Raw genomic sequence first — 21,697 nt, forward strand, 5'->3', positions numbered from 1 at the left:
CATCCTGACACTGAGCAGACATCACAGTGGAGGGCATCCTGACACACAGAGCAGACATCACAGTGGAGGGCATCCTGACACACAGAGCAGACATCACAGTGGAGGGCATCCTGACACACTGAGCAGACATCACAGTGGAGGGCATCCTGACACTGAGCAGACATCACAGTGGAGGGCATTCTGACACTGAGCAGACAACACAGTGGAGGGCATCCTGACACTGAGCAGACATCATAGTGGCGGGCATCCTGACACAGAGCAGACATCATAGTGGAGGGCATCCTGACACACAGAGCAGACATCACAGTGCAGGGCATCCTGACACACTGAGCAGACATCACAGTGGAGGGCATCCTGACACTGAGCAGACATCACAGTGGAGGGCATCCTGACACTGAGCAGACAACACAGTGGAGGGCATCCTGACACTGAGCAGACATCATAGTGGAGGGCATCCTGACACACTGAGTAGACATCACAGTGGAGGGCATCCTGACACACTGAGCAGACATCACAGTGGAGGGCATCCTGACACTGAGCAGACATCACAGTGGAGGGCATCCTGACACTGAGCAGACATCACAGTGGAGGGCATCCTGACACTGAGAAGACATCATAGTGGAGGGCATCCTGACACACTGAGCAGACATCACAGTGTAGGGCATCCTAACACACTGAGCAGACATCACAGTGGAGGGCATCCTGACAAAATGAGCAGACATCATAGTGGAGGGCATCCTGACATACTGAGCAGACATCATAGTGGAGGGCATCCTGACACTGAGCAGACATCACAGTGGAGGGCATCCTGACACAGAGCAGATATCATAGTGGAGGGCATCCTGACACACTGAGCAGACATCACAGTGGAGGGCATCCTGACACTGAGCAGACATCACAGTGGAGGGCATCCTGACACAGAGCAGATATCATAGTGGAGGGCATCCCGACACATAGAGCAGACATCATAGTGGAGGGCATCCTGACACAGAGCAGACATCATAGTGGAGGGCATCCTGACACTGAGCAGACATCACAGTGGAGGGCATCCTGACACTGAGCAGACAACACAGTGGAGGGCATCCTGACACTGAGCAGACATCATAGTGGAGGGCATCCTGACACACTGAGCAGACATCACAGTGGAGGGCATCCTGACACACTGAGCAGACATCACAGTGGAGGGCATCCTGACACTGAGCAGACATCACAGTGGAGGGCATCCTGACACTGAGCAGACATCACAGTGGAGGGCATCCTGACACTGAGAAGACATCATAGTGGAGGGCATCCTGACACACTGAGCAGACATCACAGTGGAGGGCATCCTGACACACTGAGCAGACATCACAGTGGAGGGCATCCTGACACTGAGCAGACATCACAGTGGAGGGCATCCTGACACTGAGCAGACATCACAGTGGAGGGCATCCTGACACTGAGAAGACATCATAGTGGAGGGCATCCTGACACACTGAGCAGACATCACAGTGTAGGGCATCCTAACACACTGAGCAGACATCACAGTGGAGGGCATCCTGACAAAATGAGCAGACATCATAGTGGAGGGCATCCTGACATACTGAGCAGACATCATAGTGGAGGGCATCCTGACACTGAGCAGACATCACAGTGGAGGGCATCCTGACACAGAGCAGATATCATAGTGGAGGGCATCCTGACACACTGAGCAGACATCATAGTGGAGGGCATCCTGACACTGAGCAGACATCACAGTGGAAGGCATCCTGACACTGAGCAGACATCACAGTGGAAGGCATCCTGACACAGAGCAGATATCATAGTGGAGGGCATCCTGACACATAGAGCAGACATCATAGTGGAGGGCATCCTGACACAGAGCAGACATCATAGTGGAGGGCATCCTGACACTGAGCAGACATCACAGTGGAGGGCATCCTGACACACTGAGCAGACATCACAGTGGAGGGCATCCTGACACACTGAGCAGACATCACAGTGGAGGGCATCCTGACACTGAGCAGACATCACAGTGGAGGGCATCCTGACACTGAGCAGACATCACAGTGGAGGGCATCCTGACACTGAGCAGACATCACAGTGGAGGGCATCCTGACACTGAGAAGACATCATAGTGGAGGGCATCCTGACACACTGAGCAGACATCACAGTGGAGGGCATCCTGACACACTGAGCAGACATCACAGTGGAGGGCATCCTGACAAAATGAGCAGACATCACAGTGGAGGGCATCCTGACACAGAGCAGACATCATAGTGGAGGGCATCCTGACACACTGAGCAGACATCACAGTGGAGGGCATCCTGACACAGAGCAGACATCATAGTGGAGGGCATCCTGACACAGAGCAGACATCATAGTGGATGGCAGGTATCCTGACACAGAGCAGACATCATAGTGGAGGGCATCCTGACACACTGAGCAGACATCACAGTGGAGGGATCCTGACACAGAGCAGAAATCATAGTGGAGGGCATCCTGACACAGAGCAGACATCATAGTGGAGGGCATCCTGACACAGAGCAGACATCATAGTGGAGGGCATCCTGACACAGAGCAGACATCATAGTGGAGGGCATCCTGACACAGAGCAGAAATCATAGTGGAGGGTATCCTGACACAGAGCAGACATCATAGTGGAGGGCATCCTGATACAGAGCAGACATCATAGTGGAGGGCATCCTGACACAGAGCAGACATCATAGTGGAGGGCATCCTGACACAGAGCAGACATCATAGTGGAGGGCATCCTGACACAGAGCAGACATCATAGTGGAGGGCATCCTGACACAGAGCAGACATCACAGTGGAGGGCATCCTGACACAGAGCAGACATCATAGTGGAGGGCATCCTGACACACTGAGCAGACATCACAGTGGAGGGTATCCTGACACAGAGCAGACATCATAGTGGAGGGCATTCATATCCATATACTTTCAGCTGGATTGGAGCTCTACAGTGTTTTTTTTGTATTACTAAGAAACAACAATACAACAGAGATAACCCTAGTCAGTAGCTTTTATCTGCTTTGGTGGTTAGATGGGAATGGACATGGGGGAGGAAGTTGGCTTTAGTCAGTCATGGTTAGGGGGTTCATGAGTTGTTAGGTTTGTGTAGGTGCTATACAAGAGCTATAGATGTAGTGTGTGTGTGTGTGTGTGTGTGTGTGTGTGTGTAGATGTGTGTGTTACCATACCTGGTGTTGGGCTGCAGTTGTGTGTCCGTGTAGTTGTTATCCTGGATGTCTCCAGCAAACACAGTCAAACCGTCTCGGAGTAGACGGTAGCTGGCCACATGTCCGTTAGGCTGCAAGGGCTGGTCCCAGTACAGCTCTACTGCTGTAGAGTTTACCACCACATGTCTAGGGCTGGACCACACTCCTAGACACAGGGAGAGAGGGAGAGAAGGAGAGAGAGCGGGGGGAGGAGGAGGGGGAGAGAGAGAGAAAGAGATAGAGAGAGAGGGAGAGAGAGGGAGAAAGGCAGAGAGAGGGAGAGAGAGAGACAGAGAGAGGGAGAGAGGGAGAAAGAGAGAAGAGAGAGAGAGAGAGGGGAAGAGAGAGGTAGAGGGAGAGAAAAAGAGAGAGGGAGAGAGAGAGAGGGGGAGAGAAAGAGAGGGAGAGAAAGAGAGAGGGAGAGAGAGATAGAGGGAGAGAGGCGGAGAGAGGGAGAGAGAAAGAGAGAGAGAGAGAGGGAGAGGGGAGAGAAGGAGAAAGAGAGAAGGGAGAGAGAGATAGACAGAGAGGGGAAGAGAGAGGTAGAGGGAGAGAAAGAGAGAGGGAGATAGAGAGAGAGAGAGAGGGAGAGAAAGAGAGAGGGAGAGAGAGCGAGGGGTAAAGAGAGAGGGAGAGAGAGCGAGGGGTATAAAGAGAGAGGGAGAGAGAGCGAGGGGTAAAGAGAGAGAGAGAGCGAGGGGTAAAGAGAGAGAGAGAGAGAGAGAGAGAGAGAGAGAGAGAGGGAGAAAAAGAGAGAGGGAGTGAGAGCGAGGGGTAAAGAGAGAGAGAGAGAGAGAGAGAGAGAGAGAGAGAGAGAGAGAGGGAGAAAAAGAGAGAGGGAGAGAGAGCGAGGGGTAAAGAGAGAGAGAAAGAGAGAGAGAGAGAGAGAGAGAGAGAGAGAGAGAGAGAGAGAGAGAGAGAAAAAGAGAGAGGGAGAGAGAGCGAGGGGTAAAGAGAGAGGGAGAGAGAGAGAGAGAGAGAGAGAATGTTTTATGATGTAACATTAACAAATCTAAAATAAACAAAAATGGAAACTGAAAATGTTTATTGTTGTGTATATGAGTGTGTGAGTGTGTGTACCTGTGGGAGCATCTTGCAGAGTGCGTCCTGTAGATGGCTGACTAGCTCCACAGCCCACCGCTGTACAGGCCACCAACACAAAGCTGTAGTCAGAGTGAGGCTGCAGACCTGAAACACACACACACACTGTTACAAACAGACTTACACACATATACTGTACACACGTTCAAAGATACTTACTTGAGCGAAAGAGAAGAGCGTGATAGAAATTAGACAGAAAAAGAGGTGGGAAGAGAGACAGAGACAGACAGAAGAGATGGGAAGAGAGACAGAGACAGAAAGAAGAGATGGGAAGAGCGACAGAGACAGAAAGAAGAGATGGGAAGAGAGACAGAGACAGAAAGAAGAGATGGGAAGAGAGACAGAGACAGAAAGAAGAGGTGGGAAGAGAGACAGAAAGAAGAGATGGGAAGAGAGACAGACTAAAAGAAGAGATGGGAAGAGAGACAGAAAGAAGAGATGGGAAGAGAGACAGAAAGAAGAGATGGGAAGAGAGACAGAAAGAAGAGATGGGAAGAGAGACAGAGACAGACAGAAGACATGGGAAGAGAGACAGAGACAGAAAGAAGAGATGGGAAGAGAGACAGAGACAGAAAGAAGAGATGGGAAGAGAGACAGAGACAGAAAGAAGAGATGGGAAGAGAGACAGAAAGAAGAGATGGGAAGAGAGACAGAAAGAAGAGATGGGAAGAGAGACAGAAAGAAGAGATGGGAAAGAGAGACAGAGACAGACAGAAGAGATGGGAAGAGAGACAGAGACAGAAAGAAGAGATGGGAAGAGAGACAGAGACAGAAAGAAGAGATGGGAAGAGAGACAGAGACAGAAAGAAGAGGTGGGAAGAGAGACAGAAAGAAGAGATGGGAAGAGAGACAGAGACAGAAAGAAGAGATGGGAAGAGAGACAGAGACAGAAAGAAGAGATGGGAAGAGAGACAGAGACAGAAAGAAGAGATGGGAAGAGAGACAGAGACAGACAGAAGAGATGGGAAGAGAGACAGAGACAAAAAGAAGAGATGGGAAGAGACAGAGACAGAAAGAAGAGATGGGAAGAGAGACAGAGACAGAAAGAAGAGATGGGAAGAGAGACAGAAAGAAGAGGTGGGAAGAGAGACAGAAAGAAGAGATGGGAAGAGAGACAGAGACAGAAAGAAGAGATGGGAAGAGAGACAGAGACAGAAAGAAGAGATGGGGAGAGAGACAGAAAGAAGAGGTGGGAAGAGAGACAGAGACAGAAAGAAGAGATGGGAAGAGAGACAGAAAGAAGAGATGGGAAGAGAGACAGAAAGAAGAGATGGGAAAGAGAGACAGAGACAGACAGAAGAGATGGGAAGAGAGACAGAGACAGAAAGAAGAGATGGGAAGAGAGACAGAGACAGAAAGAAGAGGTGGGAAGAGAGACAGAAAGAAGAGATGGGAAGAGAGACAGAGACTAAAAGAAGAGATGGGAAGAGAGACAGAGACAGAAAGAAGAGATGGGACGAGAGACAGAAAGAAGAGATGGGAAGAGAGACAGAGACAGACAGAAGAGATGGGAAGAGAGACAGAAAGAAGAGATGGGAAGAGAGACAGAGACAGACAGAAGAGATGGGAAGAGAGACAGAGACAGAAAGAAGAGATGGGAAGAGAGACAGAGACAGAAAGAAGAGATGGGAAGAGAGACAGAGACAGAAAGAAGAGGTGGGAAGAGAGACAGAAAGAAGAGATGGGAAGAGAGACAGAGACAGAAAGAAGAGATGGGAAGAGAGACAGAGACAGAACGAAGAGATGGGAAGAGAGACAGAGACAGAAAGAAGAGATGGGAAGAGAGACAGAGACAGACAGAAGAGATGGGAAGAGAGACAGAGACAGAAAGAAGAGATGGGAAGAGACAGAGACAGAAAGAAGAGATGGGAAGAGAGACAGAAAGAAGAGATGGGAAGAGAGACAGAAAGAAGAGATGGGAAAGAGAGACAGAGACAGACAGAAGAGATGGGAAGAGAGACAGAGACAGAAAGAAGGGATGGGAAGAGAGACAGAGACAGACAGAAGAGATGGGAAGAGAGACAGAGACAGAAAGAAGAGATGGGAAGAGAGACAGAGACAGAAAGAAGAGATGGGAAGAGAGACAGAGACAGAAAGAAGAGGTGGGAAGAGAGACAGAAAGAAGAGATGGGAAGAGAGACAGAAAGAAGAGATGGGAAGAGAGACAGAAAGAAGAGATGGGAAAGAGAGACAGAGACAGACAGAAGAGATGGGAAGAGAGACAGAGACAGAAAGAAGAGATGGGAAAGAGAGACAGAGACAGACAGAAGAGATGGGAAGAGAGACAGAGACAGAAAGAAGAGATGGGAAGAGAGACAGAGACAGAAAGAAGAGATGGGAAGAGAGACAGAGACAGAAAGAAGAGGTGGGAAGAGAGACAGAAAGAAGAGATGGGAAGAGAGACAGAGACAGAAAGAAGAGATGGGAAGAGAGACAGAGACAGAACGAAGAGATGGGAAGAGAGACAGAGACAGAAAGAAGAGATGGGAAGAGAGACAGAGACAGACAGAAGAGATGGGAAGAGAGACAGAGACAAAAAGAAGAGATGGGAAGAGACAGAGACAGAAAGAAGAGATGGGAAGAGAGACAGAGACAGAAAGAAGAGATGGGAAGAGAGACAGAAAGAAGAGGTGGGAAGAGAGACAGAAAGAAGAGATGGGAAGAGAGACAGAGACAGAAAGAAGAGATGGGAAGAGAGACAGAGACAGAAAGAAGAGATGGGGAGAGAGACAGAAAGAAGAGGTGGGAAGAGAGACAGAGACAGAAAGAAGAGATGGGAAGAGAGACAGAAAGAAGAGATGGGAAGAGAGACAGAAAGAAGAGATGGGAAAGAGAGACAGAGACAGACAGAAGAGATGGGAAGAGAGACAGAGACAGAAAGAAGAGATGGGAAGAGAGACAGAGACAGAAAGAAGAGGTGGGAAGAGAGACAGAAAGAAGAGATGGGAAGAGAGACAGAGACTAAAAGAAGAGATGGGAAGAGAGACAGAGACAGAAAGAAGAGATGGGAAGAGAGACAGAAAGAAGAGATGGGAAGAGAGACAGAGACAGACAGAAGAGATGGGAAGAGAGACAGAAAGAAGAGATGGGAAGAGAGACAGAGACAGACAGAAGAGATGGGAAGAGAGACAGAGACAGAAAGAAGAGATGGGAAGAGAGACAGAGACAGAAAGAAGAGATGGGAAGAGAGACAGAGACAGAAAGAAGAGGTGGGAAGAGAGACAGAAAGAAGAGATGGGAAGAGAGACAGAGACAGAAAGAAGAGATGGGAAGAGAGACAGAGACAGAACGAAGAGATGGGAAGAGAGACAGAGACAGAAAGAAGAGATGGGAAGAGAGACAGAGACAGACAGAAGAGATGGGAAGAGAGACAGAGACAGAAAGAAGAGATGGGAAGAGACAGAGACAGAAAGAAGAGATGGGAAGAGAGACAGAAAGAAGAGATGGGAAGAGAGACAGAAAGAAGAGATGGGAAAGAGAGACAGAGACAGACAGAAGAGATGGGAAGAGAGACAGAGACAGAAAGAAGGGATGGGAAGAGAGACAGAAAGAAGAGATGGGAAGAGAGACAGAAAGAAGAGATGGGAAAGAGAGACAGAGACAGACAGAAGAGATGGGAAGAGAGACAGAGACAGAAAGAAGAGATGGGAAGAGAGACAGAGACAGAAAGAAGAGGTGGGAAGAGAGACAGAAAGAAGAGATGGGAAGAGAGACAGAGACTAAAAGAAGAGATGGGAAGAGAGACAGAGACAGAAAGAAGAGATGGGAAGAGAGACAGAAAGAAGAGATGGGAAGAGAGACAGAGACAGACAGAAGAGATGGGAAGAGAGACAGAAAGAAGAGATGGGAAGAGAGACAGAGACAGACAGAAGAGATGGGAAGAGAGACAGAGACAGAAAGAAGAGATGGGAAGAGAGACAGAGACAGAAAGAAGAGATGGGAAGAGAGACAGAGACAGAACGAAGAGATGGGAAGAGAGACAGAAAGAAGAGATGGGAAGAGAGACAGAGACAGAAAGAAGAGATGGGAAGAGACAGAGACAGAAAGAAGAGATGGGAAGAGAGACAGAGACAGAAAGAAGAGATGGGAAGAGAGACAGAGACAGAAAGAAGAGATGGGAAGAGAGACAGAAAGAAGAGGTGGGAAGAGAGACAGAGACAGAAAGAAGAGATGGGAAGAGAGACAGAGACAGAAAGAAGAGATGGGAAGAGAGACAGAGACAGAAAGAAGAGGTGGGAAGAGAGACAGAGACAGAAAGAAGAGGTGGGAAGAGAGACAGAAAGAAGAGATGGGAAGAGAGACAGAGACAGAAAGAAGAGATGGGAAGAGAGACAGAGACAGACAGAAGAGATGGGAAGAGAGACAGAAAGAAGAGATGGGAAGAGAGACAGAGACAGAAAGAAGAGATGGGAAGAGAGACAGAGACAGAAAGAATAGATGGGAAGAGAGACAGAGACAGAAAGAAGAGGTGGGAAGAGAGACAGAAAGAAGAGATGGGAAGAGAGACAGAGACAGAAAGAAGAGATGGAAGAGAGACAGAGACAGAACGAAGAGATGGGAAGAGAGACAGAAAGAAGAGATGGGAAGAGAGACAGAGACAGAAAGAAGAGATGGGAAGAGACAGAGACAGAAAGAAGAGATGGGAAGAGAGACAGAGACAGAAAGAAGAGATGGGAAGAGAGACAGAAAGAAGAGGTGGGAAGAGAGACAGAGACAGAAAGAAGAGATGGGAAGAGAGACAGAGACAGAAAGAAGAGATGGGAAGAGAGACAGAAAGAAGTGGTGGGAAGAGAGACAGAGACAGAAAGAAGAGATGGGAAGAGAGACAGAAAGAAGAGATGGGAAGAAAGACAGAAAGAAGAGTTTTGAAGAGAGTCAGAGACAGAAAGAATAGATGGGAAGAGAGACAGAGACAGAAAGAAGAGATGGGAAGAGAGACAGAGACAAAAAGAAGAGATGGGAAGAGAGACAGAAAGAAGAGGTGGGAAGAGAGACAGAGACAGAAAGAAGAGATGGGAAGAGAGACAGAGACAGAAAGAAGAGATGGGAAGAGAGACAGAGACAGAAAGAAGAGATGGGAAGAGAGACAGAAAGAAGAGATGGGAAGAGAGACAGAAAGAAGAGGTGGGAAGAGAGACAGAGACAGAAAGAAGAGATGGGAAGAGAGACAGAAAGAAGAGGTGGGAAGAGAGACAGAGACAGAAAGAAGAGATGGGAAGAGAGACAGAAAGAAGAGGTGGGAAGAGAGACAGAGACAGAAAGAAGAGATGGGAAGAGAGACAGAGACAGAAAGAAGAGATGGGAAGAGAGACAGAAAGAAGAGATGGGAAGAGAGACAGAAAGAAGAGGTGGGAAGAGAGACAGAGACAGAAAGAAGAGATGGGAAGAGAGACAGAAAGAAGAGATGGGAAGAGAGACAGAAAGAAGAGGTGGGAAGAGAGACAGAGACAGAAAGAAGAGATGGGAAGAGAGACAGAGACAGAAAGAAGAAATGGGAAGAGAGACAGAGACAGAAAGAAGAGATGGGAAGAGAAAGAGAGAGCGGCCCGTATACATGGCCCTATAATCTGGGCAGCCTCCCATCTCCATCTGAGTGAGGAAGGATCCATAGCACTCCATGTTAAATTATGCATGCCGTAACTCAATAATGAAGCAACGTAAAGATGAGCGGTGACACAGGATAGGAACCACACTGTAATGACATGTGATCTATTCTAATTCTAATACCTCTGTATGCATTAACGTTATAGCACAGCCCTGATGATTTATTGATGTACAGGCTGTACATCCCTGTTTGTCTGTCTGTCACTCTGTTATGTAGATTCATTTCGATATACTCTATAGCCTTCCTCTTTAAAAGGGTCAGGGCCAAGCATGTTCAAATTCAGCACAAATTAAATGAACATTTTAAATAGAATGACTCATAATATTGAATCTGATCGTGTAAAATTGTTGCCTTTAAAATTATGTGATTAACAAATTAACATAAACATTTAAATTCATGTTGAGATTCTAAATTTAAGTAACTGAAGTAATAATTTTACGGCATATATAAAAATAACCAGCTAATTTAGAAATGGAGCAATATCATGTAAAAACTATTTACAATAGTGACTTGATAAAATGAATAAATGCAGACAATAAAACAGATATATTTATTGGGTATGATGATTTAAACAGAAATATAATATCTTTCCTCCATCTGTCTTTTTCCAGTCATACAAATACATTGTATTGTATCATATTTCTTACTGTTGTATTGCAGTCAACAGAAGCCACTGAAACACATCAAATAAGAATCGATAGGTGAAATGCAGAAGTGACAGAGAGAACAGTGTCCCTACAGGGCCAGGTAGTGTGGTATGCAGTAGGATAAATGCCTGCACGCCTCCCAGTCATGTTGTTTAAACGGCTTCCTTCCTTCCATCGGCCCCATCGGCCAGGCTAGTTAACATGCTACACAGCCCTCCCTACTTAACCCAACCCTAGATCAATGTTCCCACAACGTTCTGCTGGGTTTGGGTTAAATGAAGAACTCATGTCAAGCATACTAAACGCTTGGGACAGCATCAGACCGGCAACGGTAAGGCTTCACGACACAATGGAAGCAAGCATGGTGTGTGTCAGAGTGTGTATTCTAGCATTGTTAACAGCGTTAATGTGATATCATTTCTTGCAATTCTGAGCAATTGTCTGTATCCATGTGTCACCAGTTCTAGGAGATGGTGAACTACTCATAAAGAAAATAAATATTACTCTCTACCACATCATTCATAGATATTGTGAGTTTATGAAAAGTACATTTTTACACATATTTAATTTACTGATTAACACAATAGGAACTAAACACATCTCAGGTAGATAACCAAGCCGTGGGAAGGTGTAAATCTGGTCTAAATCAGAAGAAGATCAGTGTAATGTTTCATATCGCTACAGTTATTGATTTATCATACATTTTTCGTCCCAAAGCTGGGACTCAATTAATGACTGTTGAACACAGGCAGCAACCCTTCATTCTGTTGTTTTTTAATTACAAATACTAAATCATTCCAGCGTGTGCCTCCCGTCCCACATAAACACATACACACACACTCTATCCGTTGGATCCCCGCTCTCCTAGAACGGCTTCCACACAACACCTCAAGGGGACACTGTTGCCCTGCTGAAAAGATGGCTGACGTCCCATCTAAAATAAATAAATAAAGTAAGATAAAGGGAGAAAAGTTCCTTCATTTTAACAGTCAGGCAGGCGGGCGTGCAGGCGGCCCAGGGAGTCCTGGCCAGCCCATTTGCAGTGCGGCGCTAACAGGAAGTGAAACAACGCCGTAACTGTCACCCATATTGTAGTGTCCAGTAGGGGGGAGGTCTGCGGTAATAACATGTAGAAAAGTATTTTATTGACAAGCTGCCATTCCCTGTTTGCATTAGACAATTTGAGAGCATGATGACTGCACTATAGGCCCCCAAGTCCCTTACCTCACATACCTGAGACGAAGAGAGAAAGAGAGAGAGGAACAGAAAGAGAAGAGAAGCTTCTTGCTTCTGTTAACTGCAAAATAACAGTAAACAATTTGACACAATAAAAACATCTATTTTAATGAGTGAGAAAAGAAGGATTGAAGCCATTATATTTCTGTTTATATCATCAAATGAGTAAAAGATAGTGGGAAGGAGAGCGAGAAGAGCAGATAGCAGAAAGGAGCAGGAAGAGAGGTATAGATAGAGCAGAGAGAGAGAGAAAGAGGGACTATGTTTTCCTGCAGCATTGATAACACCTCTAAATAATTAAGAGTTCACTTCCTGTCAGAAGCTCCTTAATGTCCTGTTCTGTCTGTCTGTCTGTCTGTCTGTCTGTCTGTCTGTCTGTCTGTCTGTCTGTCTGTCTGTCTGTCTGTCTGTCTGTCTGTCTGTCTGTCTGCCTGCCTGCCTGTCTGCCTGTCTGCCTGCCTGCCTGCCTGCCTGCCTGTCTGCCTGTCTGCCTGTCTGTCTGTCTTGTCTGGAGAATTATGGGAGGACCCCTAACGTACTTCACCAGATCAGGTTTATACACACACACGTACATAAACGCACATACACGCCCTCTCCCCCACCCCTCTGCCCTTCTTCTGCTCGCATAATCTGGGATAAAACAGGGGGGAGGGGAAGGGAACAAACAGGGGGATGGGGAGAGGGAATTTGGGGGTCTCAATGCTGTGTCCCCTCTCTCTCTCTCTCTCTCTTTATCCCTTTCTCTGTGTTAAATCTGTCTCAGCAACATTCAGCAGCATTCAGTCTTCCTCTGTGACCTCATCAAACACAAAGGCTACCTGTTCCGAGGTAGCAGTGGGAAAAATCACAAAGGCTACCTGTTCCGAGGTAGCAGTGGGAAAAATCACAAAGGCTACCTGTTCCGAGGTAGCAGTGGGAAAAATCACAAAGGCTACCTGTTCCGAGGTAGCAGTGGGAAAAATCACAAAGGCTACCTGTTCCGAGGTAGCAGTGGGAAAAATCACAAAGGCAGAGGAGCAACCACAGTCTCCATAAAACTACAGCATGAAGGCAAGATTTTGTTCAGATATCCATTTAAGCCCTATTATTTAATTTATATATTTTTAACATTAGAGGTCCTGTATATCAAATAGCATAATTGAAATTAATTTAAATGATAGCCTTAATTTTGTTGACTGAATTATGTATGTAATCCTCTAAATTGTGACTACAATACTACACACGTGTGAATACTTTCTGATCAACATGTCACTTCCTCTTCTCCAGGGTTACAATGAATTTATTACATCCCAATCTAGGCCTTGAAATATCTTCATACAAGCTAAATATCCAGCATAATGTAAACCACTTCATATAAAATACATGAACGTGAAACAGTGCGGCTGGAGCATTCAGAGGAGGAAGCAGAAGTTAAAGAGAAGGTTCTCTATTGTAATGATTGAATAATGCTCTTACAAACACCCAATTAAACACAGGATTGATAATAGAATCTATATAATTGTGAGCAGTAACTCATACACTTTTTTCTCCTCTCTTAATTCAACAGTGATCATTTCTCTATTGTATAATAAAAGTGTGTATTTCATACTTGCCAGGGGAAATGAGAACTTGTTCTCAACTTGCCTACCTGGTTAAATAAAGGTGAAATAAATAAATAAATAAATAAAAATACTCATACACGTGCAAATAAAATACTAACCTTAAAATACTAACCTTAATACTAACCTTAAAATACTAACCTTAATACTAACCTTAAAATACTAACCTTAATACTAACCTTAATACTAACCTTAAAACTAACCTTAAAATACTAACCTTAATACTAACCTTAAAATACTAACCTTAATACTAACCTTAAAATATTAACCTTAATACTAACCTTAAAATACTAACCTTAATACTAACCTTAAAATACTAACCTTAATACTAACCTTAATACTAACCTTAAAACTAACCTTAAAATACTAAACTTAATACTAACCTTAAAATACTAACCTTAATACTAACCTTAAAATACTAAACTTAATACTAACCTTAAAATACTAACCTTAATACTAACCTTAAAATACTAACCTTAATACTAACCTTAAAATACTAACCTTAAAACTAACCTTAAAATACTAACCTTAATACTAACCTTAATACTAACCTTAATACTAACCTTAAAATACTAACCTTAATACTAACCTTAAAATACTAACCTTAATACTAACCTTAAAATACTAACCTTAATACTAACCTTAATACTAACCTTAATACTAACCTTAATACTAACCTTAAAATACTAACCTTAAAATACTAACCTTAAAATACTAACCTTAATACTAACCCTAAAATACTAACCTTAAAACTAAACTTAAAATACTAACCTTAAAATACTAACCTTAATACTAACCTTAAAATACTAACCTTAATACTAACCTTAAAATACTAACCTTAATACTAACCTTAAAACTAACCTTAAAATACTAACCTTAATACTAACCCTAAAATACTAACCTTAAAACTAACCTTAAAATACTAACCTTAATACTAACCTTAAAATACTAACCTTAAAACTAACCTTAAAATACTAACCTTAATACTAACCTTAAAATACTAACCTTAATACTAACCTTAAAATACTAACCTTAAAATACTACCTTAATACTAACCTTAATAGTAACCTTAAAATACTAACCTTAATACTAACCTTAATACTAACCTTAAAACTAACCTTAAAATACTAACCTTAATACTAACCTTAAAATACTAACCTTAATACTAACCTTAAAATACTAACCGTAATACTAACCTTAAAATACTAACCTTAATACTAACCTTAATACTAACCTTAAAATACTAACCTTAAAATACTAACCTTAAAATACTAACCTTAAAATACTAACCTTAATATTAACCTTAATAGTAACCTTAAAATACTAACCTTAAAACTAACCTTAAAATACTAACCTTAATACTAACCTTAATACTAACCTTAAAATACTAACCTTAATACTAACCTTAAAATACTAACCTTAATACTAACCTTAAAATACTAACCTTAATACTAACCTTAAAATACTAACCTTAATACTAACCTTAATACTAACCTTAAAATACTAACCTTAGAATACTAACCTTAAAATACTAACCTTAAAATACTAACCTTAAAATACTAACCTTAAAATACTAACCTTAATATTAACCTTAATAGTAACCTTAAAATACTAACCTTAATACTAACCTTAATACTAACCTTAAAACTAATCTTAAAATACTAACCTTAATACTAACCTTAAAATACTAACCTTAATACTAACCTTAAAATACTAACCTTAATACTAACCTTAAAATACTAACCTTAATACTAACCTTAAAATACTAACCTTAATACTAACCTTAAAATACTAACCTTAAAATACTAACCTTAAAATACTAACCTTAAAATACTAACCTTAAAATACCAACCTTAAAATACTAACCTTAATATTAACCTTAATAGTAACCTTAAAATACTAACCTTAATACTAACCTTAATACTAACCTTAAAATACTAACCTTAGAATACTAACCTTAAAATACTAACCTTAAAATACTAACCTTAAAATACTAACCTTAATATTAACCTTAATAGTAACCTTAAAATACTAACCTTAAAATACTAACCTTAATACTAACCTTAAAATACTAACCTTAAAATACTAACCTTAAAATACTAACCTTAATATTAACCTTAATAGTAACCTTAAAATACTAACCTTAATACTAACCTTAATACTAACCTTAAAACTAATCTTAAAATACTAACCTTAATACTAACCTTAAAATACTAACCTTAATACTAACCTTAAAATACTAACCTTAATACTAACCTTAAAATACTAACCTTAATACTAACCTTAAAATACTAACCTTAATACTAACCTTAATACTAACCTTAAAATACTAACCTTAAAATACTAACCTTTAAATACTAACCTTAAAATACTAACCTTAAAATACCAACCTTAAAATACTAACCTTAATATTAACCTTAATAGTAACCTTAAAATACTAACCTTAATACTAACCTTAATACTAACCTTAAAATACTAACCTTAGAATACTAACCTTAAAATACTAACCTTAAAATACTAACCTTAAAATACTAACCTTAATATTAACCTTAATAGTAACCTTAAAATACTAACCTTAAAATACTAACCTTAATACTAACCTTAATACTAACCTTAAAATACTAACCTTAATACTAACCTTAATACTAACCTTAAAATACTAACCTTAAAATACTAACCTTAAAATACTAACCTTAAAATACTAACCTTAAAATACCAACCTTAAAATACTAACCTTAATATTAACCTTAATAGTAACCTTAAAATACTAACCTTAATACTAACCTTAATACTAACCTTAAAATACTAACCTTAAAATACTAACCTTAAAATACTAACCTTAAAATACCAACCTTAAAATACTAACCTTAAAATACTAACCTTAATACTAACCTTAATACTAACCTTAATACTAACCTTAAAATACTAACCTTAATACTAACCTTAATACTAACCTTAATTGAACAACATTTCATTCCATCCTTATGGTACAATTTGAACAGATTCTTATTTTTTTAACTGCCCATATTTTCTTTACAAAAAAGTAATATCTCAATGATTTTAAAGAGAATATGTCTATCATTCACATGAACAGTGATGAACAGTGATACATTTTACTCTCGGTCTGAGCCATGTGTTCTAACATTGTGAAAGGGAAAATGAATGATGTCATATTAAACATGAGAAGCAGGCCAATTATTTCCGCTCATATTTCATGTAAAACGTTTCTTCATCCATCTACTTCTCCCTTCTCCCGCTTGCTCTTTTTTTCAGTCCTTGTCTCCGTATTACCCCTGGGGTGTCACTTTAAAACATACTAATAACTTCTGTCATTTATTTAGATATTATTCATGACAATAACAAAGGAAAAGGAGACAGAGTCTTTGTGGTACTTCGCACACGGTCACACAGTGGGTGTATATGGGTGTGTGTACGTGTCACCAGCGACCTGAGGGGTATCCTGCGAATAAGGTTTAAGGATTTCGTGAGGTAACTTTGCTCAACTCTTGAGTTCAACTCAGGATAACTGGTCATACGAATGTGGCTCACCTTTTAGCCAGGTACATTTCTATAGCAATGAATCTTTCAGAACTAACCTACTCTGGGGCAGGCTGACTCAGGGCTAACTCCATTTACCCTGAATGAAATGCCTGAGCTGCGAGCTGAGGTCTAATGCAATCAGATTCTCACCCTCATGCAAAGATTGCGTCATCGTCCCCTTCATTTGAGGAAGACGACTGATTAAATATTTATTTAGTCAAATGTTTTGTTTTTGTGTGTCATTTTTTAAAATGTTAAAATATATCACATTACACATTTAGTAATGACAAAATGCATTTTAAACTACACACAATATAACTATTTTGTATGACTTAATAAAATATCTACAGTACCAGTCAAAAGTTTATTTTTACTATTTTCCACATTGTATATTGCAAAGCTGTCTTCAAGACAAAGGGTGACTACTTTGAAGAACCTCAAATATAAAATATATTTTGATTTGTTTAACACTTTTTTGGTTACTACATGATTCCATATGTGTTATTTCATCGTGTTGATGTCTTCACTATTATTCTACAATGTAGAAAATAGTCCAAATAAAGAAAAACCCTGGAATGAGTAGGTGTGTCCAAACTTTTGACTGGTGCTGTATATTGATAGGAGTTGGAAAAAAGGTGTTTGTGCATTGAAAAGCACACTAAAAATTAACAAAATAAAGACGACACTTTTAAAAGCCTATTTCACACCATACGCTTCTGAATTTGCAAGATAACTTTTCTTTCATTTTGATTTCTGCACAAATGACTCGCCCACGGGTTGATGTTTCAGCGTTGTCTCAATGAAGAGTTCGGTGTTTGACATGCACTCGCTGTTACAAGCCTGCTAGAGTTAGCGCCAGGCAGACGAGCAATATCCACCGTCGTAGAACGGGTGAAGTCTGAGCTGGAATGTGAAGCTAACTGAAGCTGGTTAGCTTTAGAAAACCCTGAATAGATCTAGCTTGCTTCGTAGGATGCCCCTTTAGCAATCACACACACACACACACTGTTCTGAGTTTTATGTTAAGGACACACACACTCACACACTGCTCAGCCCTAGGACACAAAGAATAATACCACCCCTCTCCACAGCCACCTATTTAACATACAATGTTTTATATCACATTTGATGTTTGTCAACTCTTTATTGTTTTACACTGGTGCAGAGGTTACTACATCCAGTGATGTGAGACAACATTTGCATCGAAATACAACAGATTATTTAATAAAAAAATATGAATGTGAAATGTATGGTTAGTTTTAGTAATGTCACCAATAGGGCGGCAGGTAGCCTAGTGGTTAGAGTGCTTGGCCAGTAACCGAAAGGTTGCTAGATTGAATCCCTGAGCTGACAAGGCAGTTAACCCACTGTTCCTAGGCCGTCAATGAAAATAAGAATTTGTTCTTAACTGACTTGCCTAGTTAAATAAAAAAAATATATAAAAAATAGGATAATATTGGAAGGATGAGAGACATGTAAAGACAAGACAGGAGAGACAGACAAAGAGACAAGAGAAGAAGAGTACAAGAAGGAAAAGGAAGAGAGGTGGACAAATAAAAAGACAGAGAGAGATGTAGACAGGATGTTGTCTAGAGGGAGAAAGACAGACAGAGATGTAGACAGGATGTCGTCTAGTGGGAGAAAGACAGACAGAGATGTAGACAGGATGTCGTCTAGTGGGAGAAAGACAGACAGAGATGTAGACAGGATGTCGTCTAGTGGGAGAAAGACAGACAGAGATGTAGACAGGATGTCGTCTAGTGGGAGAAAGACAGACAGAGATGTAGACAGGATGTCGTCTAGAGGAAGAAAGATAGACAGAGACGTAGACAGGATGTCGTCTAGAGGGAGAAAGACAGACAGAGAGATGTAGACAGGATGTCGTCTAGTGGGAGAAAGACAGAGAGAGATGTAGACAGGATGTCGTCTAGAGGGAGAAAGACAGACAGAGATGTAGACAGGATGTCATCTAGAGGGAGAAAGACAGACAGAGAGATGTAGACAGGATGTCGTCTAGAGAGAGAGAGATTGGGCTAATGATGCAGACAGAGATGTAGACAGGATGTCGTCTAGAGAGAGAAAGACAGACAGGGATGTAGACAGGATGTCGTCTAGAGAGAGAGAGAGATTGGCCAATGAGACAGACAGGGATGTAGACAGGATGTCGTCTAGAGAGAGAGAGATTGGCCGATGAGACAGACAGAGATGTAGACAGGATGTCGTATAGAGAGAGAAAGACAGACAGAGATGTAGACAGGATGTTGTCTAGAGAGAGAGAGATTGGGCTGATGAGACAGACAGAGATGTAGACAGGATGTCGTCTAGAGAGAGAGACAGACAGAGATGTAGACAGGATGTCGTCTAGAAGGAGAAAGACAGACAGAGACGTAGACAGCATTCCGTCTAGAGAGAGAGAGACAGACAGAGATGTAGACAGGATGTCGTCTAGAGAGAGAGAGAGATTGGCTGATGAGACAGACAGGGTTTCCCGGTCGCTCGCTGAGGGACAGTGGCGTCTCTGGGAGTTGTAACACTTCTCCACCACCAATCTCAGTGCTTGCACATCACGGCACCACTAAACACACACACTCTCATATCCACACCCTAGCTTACTGGCCTAAAACCGCACCGGGACTGCCTGGCATAAGCCACTCGCCAGCCCTTAAACATGCACAGCATCTACACTCTCAACGCCATCACTGCCACACACACAAGACAAACCCAATGGGCTTGCTATTGCCAGCTTTGCCAAATCCTGACACAAACACACACAGTGACCAGCTTTGGCAAATCCTGGTCTTATCCCAGTGCTCTCAGCATTCTCTGTTGAGTGTTACTGGGAAATATCTCCAGAAAGCAGAGCGTTCCAGAGGAGAGGCCGGAACTCCCCAAACTCCTGACTGCTCTCAGGCTTAACCAGGGAAACCAGTGAGCTTCCAAACTGCCCCCTTATATCCCAAACTCCTGACTGCTCTCAGGATTAACCAGGGAAACCAGTGAGCTTCCAAACTGCCCACCTAGACTGGCTAGGCCACTCCAGGACCTTGAAATGCTTCTTACGAAGCCACCCCTTCGTTGCCCGGGCGGTGTGTTTGGGATCATTGTCATGCTGAAAGACCCAGCCATGTTTCATCTTCAATGCCCTTGCTGATGGAAGGAGGTTTTCACTCAAAATCTCATGATACATGGCCCCATTCATTCTTTCCTTTACACAGATTAGTCGTCCTGGTCCCTTTGCAGAAAAACAGCCCCAAAGCATGATGTTTCCACCCCCATGATTCACAGTAGGTATGGTGTTCTTTGGATGTAACTCAGCATTCTTTGTCCTCCAAACACGACGAGTTGAGTTCTTACCAAAAAGTTATATTTTGGTTTCATCTGACCATATGACATTCTCCCAATCTTCTTCTGGATCATCCAAATGCTCTCTAGCAAACTTCAGACGGGCCTGGACATGTACTGGATTTTTGCTAACCGTTCTTGTGATAATTTTGACCCCACGGGGTGAGATCTTGCGTGGAGCCCCAGATCGAGGAAGATTATCAGTGGTCTTGTATGTCTTCCATTTCCTAATAATTGCTCCCACGGTTGATTTCTTCAAACCAAGCTGCTTACCTATTGCAGATTCAGTCTTCCCAGCCTGGTGCAGGTCTACAATTTTGTTTCTGGTGTCCTTTGACAGCTCTTTGGTCTTGGCCATAGTGGAGTTTGGAGTGTGACTGTTTGAGGTTGTGGACAGGTGTCTTTTATACTAATAACAAGTTCAAACAGGTGCCATTAATACAGGTAACGAGTGGAGGACAGAGGAGCCTATTAACGAAGAAGTTGCAGGTCTGTGAGAGCCAGAAATCGTGCTTGTTTGTAGGTGACCAAATAATCATTTTCCACCATAATTTGTAAATAAATAAATAAAAAATCCTACAATGTGATTTTCTGGATGTTTTTTTCTCATTTTGTCTGTCATAGTTGAAGTGTACCTATGACGAAAATTACAGGCCTCTCTCATCTTTTTAAGTGGGAGAACTTGCACAATTGGTGACTGACTAAATACTTTTTTGCCCCACTGTATATATTATTTATTTATTTATTTTTTATTCCTCTTTTTTTAATATCATTATTAATTTTGTTGTTGTTGTGCATACTGTGTATATTTATGTTTAATTATACAGAGTGCATTTGAAAAAGAGACGTAGTTCTCAATGGGGCAGCAGGTGGTTAGAGTGTTGGGCCAGTAACTGAAAGGTTTCTAGATTGAATCCCTGAGCTGACAAGGTAAAAATCTGTTGTACTGCTCCTGAACAAGGTAGTTCTAGTCTGTCATTGAAAATAAGAATTTGTTCTTAACTGACTTGCCAAGTTAAAAAAAGGTTAAATACGTGTATTTTTATATTCCTTTTGAAAATAAAGGTTAAATAAATGAAATGGCCTTTTCTCTGTACCCTCTCCTCCGCCCTTTCCCTTAGCCTCTCTCTCATACCCCTCTCCTCCGCCCTTTCCCTTAGCCTCTCTCTCATACCCCTCTCCTCCGCCCTGTCCCTTAGCCTCTCTCTCATACCCCTCTCCTCCACCCTAACCCTTTCCCTTAGCCTCTCTCTCTCATACCCCTCTCCTCCACCCTAACCCTTTCCCTTAGCCTCTCTCTCATACCCCTCTCCTCCACCCTAATCCTTTCCCTTAGCCTCTCTCTCATACCCCTCTCCTCCACCCTAACCCTTTCCCATAGCCTCTCTCTCATACCCCTCTCCTCCACCC

At 42.1% G+C, this 21,697-nt stretch overlaps 1 protein-coding gene across 1 annotated transcript in view; it reads right to left on the reverse strand.

Annotated features, from left to right (window-relative positions):
* The window catches only part of LOC110498381 (usherin), a 432,088-nt gene that overhangs the window by 59,424 nt on the left and 350,967 nt on the right, over positions 1 to 21,697 (reverse strand). Inside the window, exons 62-63 of the mRNA XM_036955034.2 lie at positions 4,299 to 4,406; positions 3,201 to 3,384 (exon numbers count right to left, since the gene is read on the reverse strand). Coding sequence (XP_036810929.2) covers positions 3,201 to 3,384; positions 4,299 to 4,406 — 292 coding nt within the window. The remainder of the gene's footprint in view (positions 1 to 3,200; positions 3,385 to 4,298; positions 4,407 to 21,697) is intronic.

The sequence above is a fragment of the Oncorhynchus mykiss genome, chromosome 19 (assembly GCF_057628025.1).
Source record: "Oncorhynchus mykiss isolate SJ-2025 chromosome 19, ASM5762802v1, whole genome shotgun sequence".
Lineage (NCBI taxonomy): Eukaryota > Metazoa > Chordata > Actinopteri > Salmoniformes > Salmonidae > Oncorhynchus > Oncorhynchus mykiss.